Source organism: Podarcis vaucheri (genome assembly GCF_965113315.1).
Source record: "Podarcis vaucheri genome assembly, chromosome: 2".
NCBI lineage: Eukaryota > Metazoa > Chordata > Lepidosauria > Squamata > Lacertidae > Podarcis > Podarcis vaucheri.
Window position 1 is genome coordinate 48,242,214 of NC_138760.1, and position 14,129 is coordinate 48,256,342.

At 44.2% G+C, this 14,129-nt stretch overlaps 1 protein-coding gene across 4 annotated transcripts in view; it reads left to right on the forward strand.

The window, feature by feature from the left end:
* The first annotated feature begins 528 nt into the window (after nucleotides 1-528).
* LOC309527788 (asialoglycoprotein receptor 1-like) overlaps nucleotides 529-14,129 on the forward strand; it is a 31,509-nt gene continuing 17,908 nt past the window's right edge. The window contains exons 1-2 of one of the 4 annotated variants that reach the window (XM_082214748.1): nucleotides 529-1,005; nucleotides 12,087-12,137. In XM_082214748.1, coding sequence (XP_082070874.1) covers nucleotides 927-1,005; nucleotides 12,087-12,137 — 130 coding nt within the window. In that variant the 5' untranslated portion in view covers nucleotides 529-926. Of the gene's footprint in view, nucleotides 1,006-9,064; nucleotides 9,650-12,086; nucleotides 12,138-14,129 lie in introns of those variants that run through there. The other 3 variants (XM_082214751.1, XM_082214749.1, XM_082214750.1) reach the window with 3 other exon arrangements.

Genomic DNA, 14,129 nt, shown 5'->3' on the forward strand with positions numbered 1-14,129 from the left:
GTTAGAAACCAATGTGAGTTTTCTGGCAGGGTTTTGGGACTGGGGCTTCATTTTAATATTCTATCTTTCCTCAAAGGCACTCAAGCATGGGCGTAGCCACGATTTTTGTGGGGGGGGGCAGGACCGACTTGATTGGTCAGTAAGTTAAGTATTTCTATTGTTTTATTTGATCTGGGGGTGGCAGCTGCCCCCCTTGGCTACACCCATGCACCCAAGGTTCTCTCCGCTACCCCCTATTTTATTCTTACAGCAACCTCCATCTAGGCAAGCAAGATGTATTATCACTGTTCAAGGCACATTCCAGCCAGCTAAAATAATTGAGGATGATGGTGGGGGAGCCATGACCTGACTAGAGTCCCATAGGCTGGATAAGGAGATTTGGAGGGTTATATTCAGCATCTGGGCCTGAGGTTCCTCAACCCTAAATTAGACTGCTTACACACTATACCTTTGAAGAACATTCAAAGCACCTTCCCCCCTCAAAGAATTCTGGGCACTGTAGTTGATCCCCCACAGAGTTACAGATCCCAGTAACCCTTAAGGAACTGGAGTGCCCAGAATTATTTGAGTTGGGAAATCTTATTTGAATGTGTTTTAAAGGCATAGCATGTACACTGCCGTAGATAAACTACATCCGGCGTCATCACTAGGCCGAACAAAATTCAGCTCCAGTGACCTTTGTGTATTGTGACTACAATCATTCCCTTCATGTTTCTTGTACCTGCTGCTGGACTTTCACGTACAAAGCCATGGTCTTCTGAGTAACTCGGTGACTATTTGCATAGTGGTACTCAGGGCACCTCCTCTAAAAGGGAGAAGTGAAACTAGAGGTAGAAGCCAAAGAACCTAGTAGTGGGACGCTTAGTGAGTGGAATTTGACGGGTTGACCACATTCTTCCTCCTCAAAACCCTTAAAGCCACAAGGCATGGCCGAGGAGAGGCAATATGGAAACTGGTTGCCAACTTCCAAACTGTCAAATTCCAAAGGAACCATGGCAAAGCCAGGTAAGGTCATAACGGTCTGTGGGGTTGGGGAAGGAGGGGCGAGAACACAGATGAGGAAGCCTCTGTGTGGTGGGTTTGTTCCTGCATGTGCGGCATCTGGTCTACTCACCCTAAAAGGAATAAATTCCAGAAGAATAGCCCTTTTAGTCCGTTAAGGAAAATGTGGCAAGTGCCTGTGGGACTTTAAAAACAAACACACTTAAGAATACAGAGTAAAGATAAATGAAAGAGGGTAAGGATTTCCTGAAAGGACTTTGTAAACGAGAATACAAAAAGGGGAGGTGTGAGGAGGTCAAGGAAATAAGCGAATGAACTTAAAGATATTGAAAAACGGATTATTTCTTTTTAAAGATATATATTTTTTTCTGTTTTCTCTTCTTTTTCTACTTTTTCAACTACCTGTTTTTTGTATTTTGTATCACACTGTTTCTCTTTTTCTTCTTTTTTCTTTCTTTTTTTTCTTTTTTGGTCTCTTTTTTAGTAACTTTCTTGTTAGCTTTCTTTTTTTCTTTTTTTCTTTTTTGTATGTGCAATTGTTGGTTTAATTATTTGTAATTTTTAAAAACCTATGTTTAGTTTAAAATCTCAATAAATATTTAAAAAATAAAAAATAAAAAACACACAAGCCTTTCATGAGACAGACAATTTCAGTGGATAGATTTTTTTCAGCCCTTGTTCTCCTCCCTATGGAGGAGTCTTAGAGAGTCTGATTGGATCAGGAGGAGAGAAGAGAGGAGCCTGGAGAGTTGGGATTTGAGGACCTAGGGGTGGGGCCCTGTGGGATTGGGTGTTTGTCACCCAATCAGAAACAGAGGTAAAGGCTAGTGGGCTAGGAACCAAGGAGTTGGATCTAGGAGAGGAGCCAAGTGGGTCAGCAGATATACCCCTAGCCAGCACCCTCTGGCCAATCCACCCCCAGCACCTCCAGCTGTCAACAACTTGCCACCCAGGAAGGAGCCGCTAGACAACAAATCAGAGACCATGCAGACGCTGACTCCTCCATATCCTAGGAGATGCCAGCACTGGCGGGATTAGACTGCTCAGGCCCAACCCACACAATGGACTGCCTGTTTGCTTAACCTAATCGCAAGACTCTTTTCCATGCTAAAACTGTGGCCACCCTGCTTCTCAAATAGCAAGGGGCACATTGCTCAGTGGATCAACCTCTTAGCTTGTGTATAGGCATGGTGTCCATCTGTTGAGCCTTTTAGCCTTTGCATTGGCTATGCACTACACTGACTTATTCATTAAAGAGTTTGGCAGAAACAGAAATCCCAAGTTCAAGGTCTAGCCCCATAAAAGGCCAGGGCAGGTCTGTCAGTTGGGGAAGGAGCCTGCTGCTATGCTGCTGTCCCCACCCCAATGTCAATTCATTTTGCTATTCGGTAATGTCTGAAAAGAGCTCCTGAGCACCATATTGGAAGTTGTGCAGGAATTTTGCATATCTTAATTTGGCTGGTAATTCTGATGGGTTTGTGCCTTCACCTCTGGGAAACCTCTAGACTGTGGGCCTATTTAGGCTCGTAGTTCTCCCTATTGGGGTGTTTTTGCTAACCCACACCCACCTTCCTTACACCTGAGGTCAGGTATGGGCCAAAGTGGGCTACAATCAACTGGTTCTTGACACTTACAAAGGTGGTTTTCAGCAAGCTCTGTTGAAGGCATGCTGTCAGAAGCTTGGCAAGGCACAGTCTTTGCAAGCAGGTTTTGGAGTCAACCCTCACCTGCAAAGGGAGAGGGGAAATGTCTGCAGATGGAGGAGAAAAATGAATCTAAACCACACCTGAAAACTGACTGGTGCTGACAGAGGGTACTAAACCGTCCTATCATCATCACAAGTATTTAGCTTGTGCAATGGGACTTTCCCTCCTCCTCCCTCCCCACGATGCTCCAGAGGGTTGGGGGAACTCCTAGAATAGAATTGGAGGAGTGACGACAGAGCGGATAATGTTTTGTGCTGATGGAATTGTTGCCTTAGTGCTACATTGGATTCCAGCCAGAGCACCTTCACAGGGGCTCACAGCCAATCGGCCATGAGAGCGAGCCCATTTGATTGACAGGTGGGGCTACAGCATAAGCCTATTCATATCAGAGATAATCCCTAGAGAGGCCCGTGGGGCGTGCTCCCAAGTAAATGTGTCTGGAACTGCAGCCTTAAGCAATCTTTTTGGTTGGTCAGCCAAATGCTCTGCAGACGTGGGCCAGCGAAAGAGTTGTTTGTGCTTTGAATAGCATGCTCTGAGTTTATTGGACTCTGGAGCCTTCCTTAAGTCTGCCTTCTGATGAGCACAGCCTGGACTTGTTGCCTCCTCCTATTTCTCTTTAACTTTTACGACTTGAATCAAGCATTCCCATAAACGGAACTCTGCTCACAGGGTGTGCCTGCTGAAGGAAGAGAGGGGAAGCCGTCCCCCCCCCCTTGCCTCTGTAGCCCTTTGGAAAGTTGTGCTGGATAACTGAGGACATAGAGAGGTGGGGCTGACGGGGTGTGTGTTCAGGGGACACAAAAGGAACACCTTGGATCCAATCCTCTATGTGTGGGGTTATGGCACCACTATTCTCCAGAATTGCCTCAATTGCAAGAAACTGTCTTTGTGAAGTTGTCCTAAACCTACAGTCGCCATGTGCCCTACTTCACAGAGGATAGTTCTGTATTTGGAGGGCTGTCTGGTCCAAGATAAATAGCTTGAAGCAGGTAAAGCAGGGAGGGCCCTTGCAGTTGCTCACTGGACAGCAGGCACACAGGCCACTTGCTCCCAGTCTTTCTCACAATGCCTAGATTATTGTATTTCTATTTAAATTATAGCAATTCTTTCTAAATGTGCACCTAAATGTATGAACTGGCACATGTACATTTTATGCAAATCTCTTCTCTTTATTTCATTCTCTTTATTGGGTGTTGATGCACTTCCTCTTTTTGGGTGATGCGTAAGTGGCTACCTTGCCTGAACTTTGCACTGCTTAGGAAAGTGGGGGGGGGGCAACAATATAGAAATAAAAGCACACATTAAGCAACAAAAATTAAGAACTGAACTGAGCAGCTTTCACAGCTGGAAGAATAGAAAACTTAGAAAGAAGCAATCAAATGCAAGCCACATCAAAGCTTTATAAGACGAGATGTGCATAGAAAATGCAGAAGGAAATACTATTTATATCATTACAAAACTAAGAAGCTTACCCAGGAACACGTAATGATGGAATAATTAGGGTTTCTTTGAAGGAAAAAAATACTTTCCCATGTTGTAAAATTAACATGGAAAACTCACAGCTAATCCTACAGTTGGTTAATTAATATTAAAACAGATTTCTATACCTTGCTCTGCTACAGTACTTCCCACCATTGGCATGATCAAGCTTCCATCTGCTCTCCTCTGGTCTTCCAGACTCTGGTCCCTGCACTACTGCTTTTGAGTGGCAACTAAGAACGTCTCAGGATTTTACTAGCTTTTTCTCTATTCTTACAGGAGACCTAAGAGGAAAGTACTGCAGCCTCCATAAATCAGTGCCCGCCACAACTCCATGACCCATACAATAGCAACACAAACCATCATGTCCAATTATCATACTTAAAGGAAGTTTGTTTTTTCTTTTAAATCAAGATAGGGAAGGATAAGGGGAATGCCCAGCAAAGTTGCAGAACTAAATAAAATGCCAGTGTAACAGTGTAAAATGCCAGTCTGCACTCGCATGTGTGGTAGTTACTTACATTCTATCCTCATCCAAGGAAAGTCCTTTTTTTCGGAGTAAGGCATCCATTGAAGCATCTGTATCCCAGGTGAGTCCTTGCTTTTATCTCTGAAATTAATGATGCTTTCCATTGGGCCAGTGCAAGCTAAAGGGCTTTGCCTATGTGCATTTGAAGCAAGGCATCTGCACTCCTAAGCTAGACTCCGATGGATTTGTCCTCAGATCTAAAATTTTAGGATGTTATAGTTTTAACTCTGATTTTATCGTTTCCAACTCACTTTTAGTCTTATTTTAATAAGATATCTTGTACACCACTTAGAGGCGACTGTGTTTAAGCTGTCTACAAATTGTTAAAATAAACGAAGTACATCTTCAAATGTGTATATTCTCTGTGCACAGTTTTTTTGGGGAGGTGATAAGAATTTGGTGGATGTAGAAACAGGTACAGTGGTACCTCGGGTTACATACGCTTTAGGTTACATACGCTTCAGGTTACAGACTCCGCTAACCTAGAAATAGTGCTTCAGGTTAAGAACTTTGCTTCAGGATGAGAACAGAAATTGGGCTTTGGCGGCGCGGCGGCAGCAGGAGGCCCCATTACCTAAAGTGGTGCTTCAGGTTAAGAACAGTTTCAGGTTAAGTACGGACCTCTGGAACGAATTAAGTACTTAACCCGAGGTACCACTGTACTTACCGTAAATATTGTTATGTGCTTCTCAGTTCCCCGAGTAATGAGCGGTTCCCGGGGCAGTGCTTACCTGGGTTTGCTTTCCTTTGGAAAGCGAGATTTGGATTTATTTACAAGTGAGTTGAGCCTGGGTGACAAATCGCCTGAAATAATTGCTGAAATAATACCCCTTTGAAATAAAGGTTAATGGTAATGTAAATTCCTGAACAAAATAGTGCTAACTCTCTCATTCACAACCTGAAAATTCTGTTCCTTTGTACTGCACATAAAAAAATAAAAATAAAGCTTGGTCTCTTGCTTTCAGAATACTGTGGGATTTTTGCTTCAAAGTACACCTACACTCCTCTGTTGGCTGCTTCCACCTAATAGGTACAGAAATAAACTTAATAGGGGAAAACAAGTTTCTGTATCTTTTTAAACCTCTCCTAAACTTATTGCACTGTGCCTTGGGTCTAGGCAACTAAGTAAAATTTTAATGGTCGCTTATAATGCACAAATAACTTCACTGAGAGAGAATTCAGTATTCTTTCCCCCTTTTCAAAAAATAGCAACATTTATTTATTTTTCACTTTGGCAAGGGCAACTGAAAGTTGTAATCTCCTGCTCTGTGTTCTCTGAGTCCTTCATTTACTCTGCTCTTAAACTATCACCAATTACGGTTACCCTGTTTCAAGAGCTTTTTTTGCACAATCACCCCAAAAGTTGATGATCTTTTTTTGCGCAAACGCACAAAAGGTTGTTGAGCTTTTTGCAGAAAATCATTCTATAGATAGCCCCCCCCCCCCCGTCTACTAGCACCGAGCCGGAGTCGCCCGTGCACATTTTTTTAAAAAAACACCACCACCAAAATCTTGGAGGTTTGCTTTAAAATGTAAAATTCCCCTAGGATGGACTTGTAGGCCCACCGAAAGAGGACATGTCCAGGAATTCCCGGACGTATGGCAACCCTATTTCACATGGACTGAGGATGGCTTGGCTGAGGCAAGCTAGTAAAACAATGGCAGAGACAATATTTGAATTGGGGGCATCTTGGTTCACTTAGCTCAGTTTCTTAACCACTTTGCTGTACCAGCTCTCTATCATTATGTGTTCTGGACACTTAAGGCTATAAATCTTGTGAATGGGTTTCAGTGTAAGATCATCTATTTAAGCCTTCCAGTAGGAAGAGGTACAGCTCAGTGAATCGGCACATATGGAATAATGAAGTGGATGCAAATTACTTTGGATTGATTCATAGCACAAAGGTGTATGTCCCTATGAACATAAGCAGTTTATGTGGAATCTATTCCAGACATGCATGCTTAAGAACCACCCACAAAGACTTATTATCTGATCAGTCGGTTTGATTCCCACATTGGGCAAAAAGGTTCCTGCATTGCAGCGGTTTGGACACAGACTTGCACCAATTTTGCATATGCTAAATACAGTACAGTGGTACCTCGGGTTACATACGCTTCAGGTTACAGACTCCACTAACCCAGAACTAGTACCTCAGGTTAAGAACTTTGCTTCAGGATGAGAACAGAAATTATGCAGCGGAGGCGCAGCGGCAGCAGGTGGCCTCATTACCTAAAGTGGTGCTTCAGGTTCAGAACAGTTTCAGGTTAAGAACGGACCTTCGGAACGAATTAAGTACTTAACCTGAGGTACCACTGTACAGTATGTGCATTGAGTGATCTGTAGCAATGATTACTACAATTTAGATAGTATACAATACTTCTCACCATTGTTGGGAAGACTGTGACTGGCCTGTGTGGCAGCTCAGCCAGTAGTCCAGGTGCCAATTGCTGAAGGTCACCTTCAAGGCCCCTCCTGCTCTTATTTTATCTTTAAACTGGGCTTGGACTTGAGAGCCCTTCAAGCAGAGGACACCTTCATTTTTTTTTTATAATAATGTTTATTGAAATTTCACAAACAATAAAAAAATCTAAAATTTAAACATAAGAAAAACTACAGAAATATAAAAATACAAAAACAAAACACATAAAAAGTAGACAATAGAAAACAGTTAACAAAAAGAGGGAAGAAAAAAGAAAGAATAAAAACCAAAAGAAAAACAAAAAGACAAAACAGAAAATAGATTAGTATTTTCAAATCTTATACTGTACTTCATTCACTAGTTTCTTGACCTCCTCACACCTCCCATTTTGTATTCCAGTTCAGATATTAAATTCAGCAAATCCTTACCCTCTAACATTTATCCTCACTCAAGATATGAACCTATTATAAATATCAATTTTCCAATTATCAATCCCTATTTACATTTTCTTAAAAATCTTTTTACCAATACCACTTACTTTCCATCAGACATCGGTTTAACATTCCTTAATTTTACAGTGCTTCTGCAAATAGTCCTTAAATTTATTCCAGTCTTCCTCCACCGACTCTTCTCCCTGGTCACGAATTTTGCCAGTCATTTCTGCCAGTTCCATGTAGTCCATCACTTTCATCTGCCATTCTTCCAGTGTGGGTAACTCCTGTGTCTTCCAATACTTCGCAATGAGTAATCTTGCTGCTGTAGTTGCATACATAAATAAAGTTCTATCCTTCTTTGGCACCAATTGGCCGACTATGCCCAGGAGAAAGGCCTCTGGTTTCTTCAGGAAGGTATACTTTTTCATTTCATTATAGATCATCTCCCAGAACGCCTTAATCCTTGGGCACGTCCACCAAAGGTGAAAGAATGTACCTTCAATTTCTCTACATTTCCAACATTTATTATCGGGCAAATGATAGATTTTTGCAAGCTTGACTGGTGTCATGTACCACCTGTATATCATTTTCATAATATTCTCTCTTAAGGCATTACATGCCGTAAATTTCATACCTGTGGTCCACAACTGTTCCCAGTCAGCAAACATAATGTTATGTCCAACGTCCTGTGCCCATTTAATCATAGCAGATTTTACCGTTTCATCCTGAGTATTCAATTTTAACAGCAAGTTATACATTCTTGAAAGTATCTTAGTATTGGGATCTAACAATTCTGTTTCCAACTTTGATTTTTCCAGCTGGAAGCCAATTTTTTTATCTAAGTTATATACCTCTCTTATTTGGTAATAATGAAGCCAATCTCGCACTCTATCTTTTAATTTCTCAAAACTCTGCAATTTCAATTTGTCTCCTTCTTGCTCTAAAATCTCCCAATATTTTGGCCACTTGGCCTCCATATCGAGCCTTTTTTGAGCTTTTGCCTCCATTGGTGACAACCACCTTGGGGTTTTATTTTCAAGTAAGTCTTTGTATCGTATCCAGACATTAAACAGTGCTTTCCTGACAATATGGTTTTTAAATGCCTTATGTGCTTTAACCTTGTCGTACCATAAATATGCATGCCACCCAAAAACATTGTTGAAAGCTTCTAAATCCAAAATGTCTGTGTTCTCAAGAAGCAGCCAGTCCTTCAACCAGCAGAAAGCTGCTGATTCATAATAGAGTTTAAGATCTGGCAGGGCAAATCCCCCTCTTTCTTTTGCATCAGTTAGTATTTTAAATTTTATTCTGGGTTTCTTGCCCTGCCAGACAAATTTAGAAATGTCTCTCTCAAGCAGAGGACGCCTTCAAATTGAGGCCTGTCCTCTGTCAAGTAAGGCACACCACCCAACTTTCTGGCCCTGTGTACAAATATTTATCTCTCAGCAGGGGTCAGCAAACTTTTTCAGCAGGGGGCCGGTCCACTGTCCCTCAGACCTTGTGGGGAACCAGACTGTATTTTTTGGGGGGGAAACGAACGAATTCCTATGCCCCACAAATATCCCAGAGATGCATTTTAAATAAAAGGACACATTCTACTCATGTAAAAACACGCTGATTCCCGGACTGTCCGCGGGCCGGATTTAGAAGGGGATTGGGCTGGATCTGGCCCCTGGGCCTTAGTTTGCCTTCCCATGTCTGAGAGTAATTCTTAAGAAATTTCTGCTTTGAATTCTCCCCCACCTCAAGTCACTTCACACATCCCTTGCATGTTTTCTGTGTCTAAGACCGAAGAGGTGCTTTCTACAATAGCTTCCAGATAAAATGAGACTTGAGGTGCTCATTGCTGTGCCTTGCCCAAATAGGAGCATCTTAGAGGCCCTTCAGTTTCACTTCCCTTTGACTCAAAAGTTCTGAGCTCTCTTGCCTCTGCACCAGGCACTGCTACTGCAGCGAGTCTCAGGGAAAGGGCATGAATGGATCGCTCTCCTGTATTTGGGGGGCCTCCTGCTCCTCGCTCTGCTGAGCGGGTCCCAAGACTTCCCCCCACAGGTTCTGGCATGACAACATCCCAGGGTGAGTGGGCCTTTGTTTTCTGCTTTGAATTTCGGGAAGTTGCAGTGCTTGCTCCCTGTTTCTTTGGGAAAGTTTACCTACTAGTGTGTCATCCTAAAGGCTAACAAATAAACTGTAAGAACTTATGCTTGAGCTTGCACGTCCCTCTTCCCTCCCATTCCTTTTTCCTTATGTGTCATATCTTTTTCGATTGTGAGCCCGATGGCATTTTAGAACTGATTTTTGTAAGTCATGTTGAGAGCCCTTTAGGCTAAAGGGCAGGGTATAAGCTTTTGTTGACTACCGTCCCATCTCCTCAGATGCATGAAATATTATCCCGAATTGGAGGCATATGCTGTATATATATATGCACCATGGTTGCAAGGGGGATTTTAAACAGTGAGATCAGAAGGAAATGAAATGCAGGAAAGTACAGGTGGTGATTATTATGTTAATGCAATTATTACAGTCTCTACTTTTCTGCATTTCATTTCCTTCTGATCTCGTTGTTGAGAGTTCACACGCATACAGCCCTGTGTATATATTATCCAGGGGTTACTTGTGGGGGTGGATAGTGGCAGTGGAGCAGAGTGAGACAGCAATGAGGATAGGGAGGTCTGGGTCGGCCACAACAGCTGAGTGTGATTGTACCCAGAAGGGAGAAAGCCAGTGCTGGATTAAACCCTGTGAAGGCCCCTAGGCAGTCAAAATTTTGGGGCCCCCACTCTAGTGGGATACCACTGAACTAAGAAAGCTTGATTGTAATTTTATTTCAAGATCAAATCAATATTATTTCGGTCTGTTGTCACAGCGCCCCTAAAAGGCCCATAGACCAGTGCCTACTCTGCCTATTTGGAAATCCAGCAGTGGATGAGGTCATGGCTAGATTTATAATGGTGCAAATAGAGGGTTTTGAAGAGCAAAAAAAGAGGACACATTTGCCGACTTTTCACTATGGAGCACTATGACAACTCTACCCATGAAAAAGAGGACGTGTCCTGGAAAAAGAGGACATATGGCAACCTTAGAAATAGTGTAGTTCTACCACAGCCCATGCTTTGAGCTTTCTTTGGGGGAAAAGTAAGCTTCTACATCTAGTAGAAGGAAAGTTATAAAGCAAAATGTGCATAGCCCTTCTGAGTGATCTCCATGAACAGCATGGCTGCTCCCTCCTTTCAGTATTTTAAGGCAGTGCTTTTTTCGGGGGGATACCCCTGAACTTTTTGTGAATCTTTGCCCTTTTGTCCATTTAATGTATTTTTTCCGATTTAAACTATAAAATGGTGATTTTCTTGAGTCAAAATGAGAGTACTCCTAAACATTTTTTTTTTAAAAGCAATGCCTCTTTCCTTTGATGATTTTCTCTGCTATAATGTGCTCTCTACAAGTTATTTTCTCCAAATCAACTGCACAATAAGTTGCCCGGTCATTAAGAATTCACTGTACAGTTAACTTACTATGCAATGGTCTACCCGTCAACTCAGAAGTAAGTCTCTTCATGTTTAAGAGGGTTAATTGCCATATCAGAGGGTAAGGGACTACAGCCTTGGCTTTCTTGTCAAAAAGGAGTCAAAGGTTTGTGTAGGTGAGCTCAGTATCAATGAAAAAAACAACTACTTAAAAAAACCAAACCAGATCTTAAATACAGACACCCCATAATGTTTAATGTTAATTTATAAAGAGTGACAGTTAGGATGAAAGCTTATGTAATAATAAAATTGTTATAATAAAATTGTTAAGATACCTATAAGATGTGTTTTCTTTACTCCAGGCATTTTCTGTGGGGGTGGGGCTTTATTTGGGGAACTGTATCAGGGACCCCAGCTGCCTTGATCCTAGGGGTCATAAGAGGGGCATCACAGTACTTCCTTTGGCTGATCCAGGTTCCGTTGCTTTCTTGCTGCCCTTTAGATTCCAGTGTCATTCCTTTAATAATAATAATAATACATTTTATTTATACCCCGCCCTCAGCCGGGCTCAGGGTGGCTAACACCAGTAAAATTACAATAAAAACATAATGGGGGGGCAATTTAAAATACAGGTTAAAATGCAATTTAAAATGCAGCCTCATTTTAAAAGTAGCCCATGGACCAAAACCGTAAGGGGAGGGAAAACATAAGGGTAAGCCTGAGTCCAAACCAAAGGCCAGGCGGAACAGCTCTGTCTTGCAGGCCCTGCAGAAAGATGTCAAGTTCCTCAGGGCCCTAGTCTCTTGTGACAAAGCGTTCCACCAAGTCGGGGCCAGTACTGAAAAGGCCCTGGCCCTAGTTGAGACCAATCTAACCACCTTGCGACTTGGGACCTCCAAAGTGTTGTCATTTGTGGACCTTAAGGTCCTCTGCGTGTCATACCAGGAGAGGCGGTCCCGTAGGTACGTGGGTTCTAGGCAATGGAGATGTCATCTTCCAGAAATATCAGTTCCCTGAATGCTTTCTATCCCCCCTTTTTTTCCCTACAGGGATTTACACACTTGCTAAGCCAGCAAAACCTCCCCTGCCTCCCAAACCAGGTGAGTCAGTATGTTTCCTTTCTTCTCTTCTTCAGCCTCAGTCGTGCTTCTGCACTTGACAGGCTCGTGACGGTGTTCTCAGTATGCGAAGAAGATGAGACACAGGCTTCTTCCTAGCAGTGCCTTACAAATCTACGAGAGTTCTTTGCTCTTCCATGGCTTCTCTACCAGTGATGTGCAAATATGCATTATATATGTTAACGATTCTTCAGTATTTTGGTCCGTCAATTTTATTTATTTTATCGCATTCCTCCAAGGAGCTCAAGTTGCTGTATGCCATTACTCTGCACCCCAGTTTTGCCCCATAACAACAGTAGCAGCTGGCAGAGTGGCACAAGTGGGTCTGCATTGCTGGCTTGCTTCCCCAATGCACTGCGTCACTGCACGTTGCCAAGAAGGGGAGGGGAGGGGCAAGGCAGTGGGGAGCTCATCTTGGTGCCAGTGCAGTATGGGGAGCATTGGATTGGCTCTGCCACTGCGCCTACTGCATCCTGAGCTCCCTGCTACCTTGCCCTTCTGCCCTCTCAGTAAACAGCAGCCACATGCAGTGTTGGGAAGCCAGGCCAGCAACTGTGCTGGTCCCGAGGGTTAATCGTGCGGCGAGGTCCGAGTCCAGTCCAAGGTCGAGGGTGCGGTATGGAGGCTGTCCGTCAAAGCTGAAGCTGGGTCCAAGGCAGGGAGTCGGGTGAGGTCAGGAACTCTGGCAGAAGAGCAGGACAGGGTGCAGGCAGGAACAGGCTAGCAACAACGTTGCTTCTGCAACCTGGGACTGGGGCTGACTGGCTTTTATCTGCCCTGAGGCATAGGGCGGCCCCGGTCCACAGGTGACTCGCCTCTCCTGGCCTGGAGGCGAGCACTCCTCCTGCGGGAACTTAGTTCCCTCTGCCTCTCTGCCCTGAGCCCCTGCAGTTCAGGAGAGGCTGGAGGGTTACCAGACCCAGAAGCAACCTCCTCTTCCCCTGACAGGGCTGAGAGTGGAGCACCTGCAGGCAATGGGTCCTCCATCACCTCAGGAGCCAGAGCAGACTCAGCTGGTGCCTGCACCTGAGGATCCAGCACAGGTGAGGACCCTTCAGGCTCAAGCCCCAGCCCCGGCTCAGCTGCTTCTGGAGGCGGGGACTCCTGTGCAGGCTGGGATTCCTTTCGTTCCGAGTCCGAATCCCAGGCCATCACAGCAACGCAGACCCACCAGATGCTATTTCATTACAGTCCTGTGAAGTTAGATGGAGAGGCAATGACTGGTTCCAGGCCACCCACTGAGCTTCATCTCTGAGTGCAGGCCTGTGCAGAGGGTTGGGGAGCAGCCAGGGACGTTTGCCCTCAGCCTCAGGGGGCTACGCTGGCAGGGGGGCCCTGCCAGGGGCCTGCTGGTCTTATGCTGTCATGCTAAGAAGGCCCGTACCTCCCAGCTGCCCAGGGACTCACATTGCAGGCCTCAGACAAGCTCTGCACAGGGCTGGCTGAGTGTAGATTTGAACCTTGGCCTCGCCACCTTTGGGGTGACCCTGTGATCTCTGCCCCATGCAGCCTTTCAGTTAAAGAGTGCAAGTCTTCCAATATGGAGGCTTTCATTGTGAGCCCCCAGACTAATGGATCAGTCTGGTACCCTTTTAGCTTATACATTTTGGAAGGGTAGAGAGCAAGTGGCACAAGTCTCACTCTGAAGACAACTGAACACTGGTTAGCGCACGTAAATGTGCCTACCATGTGGCAGTGTGTGCTGCAAAGATGGCTCATTTTGCAGCTTGCATTATGTCCACTAGTGGCAGAGTTATTTTGGATGGTCCAGACTTTACTGGCTTCCATTCTAGCAGAGTGCTCTGGAGAATTCAAAGATCCAACTGATCACACCCTTTGACGATAAAGTCGCTTGACTTAGGAGTGATCTTGCCTCTGCACTTGCTGCAGCTCCTCTTGGAAGTACCCAATGACAGAATCGAGGATGTGTGTGTGGGATCAGTTTCAGCTGATGTGGACACGGTGCTGGTGGCC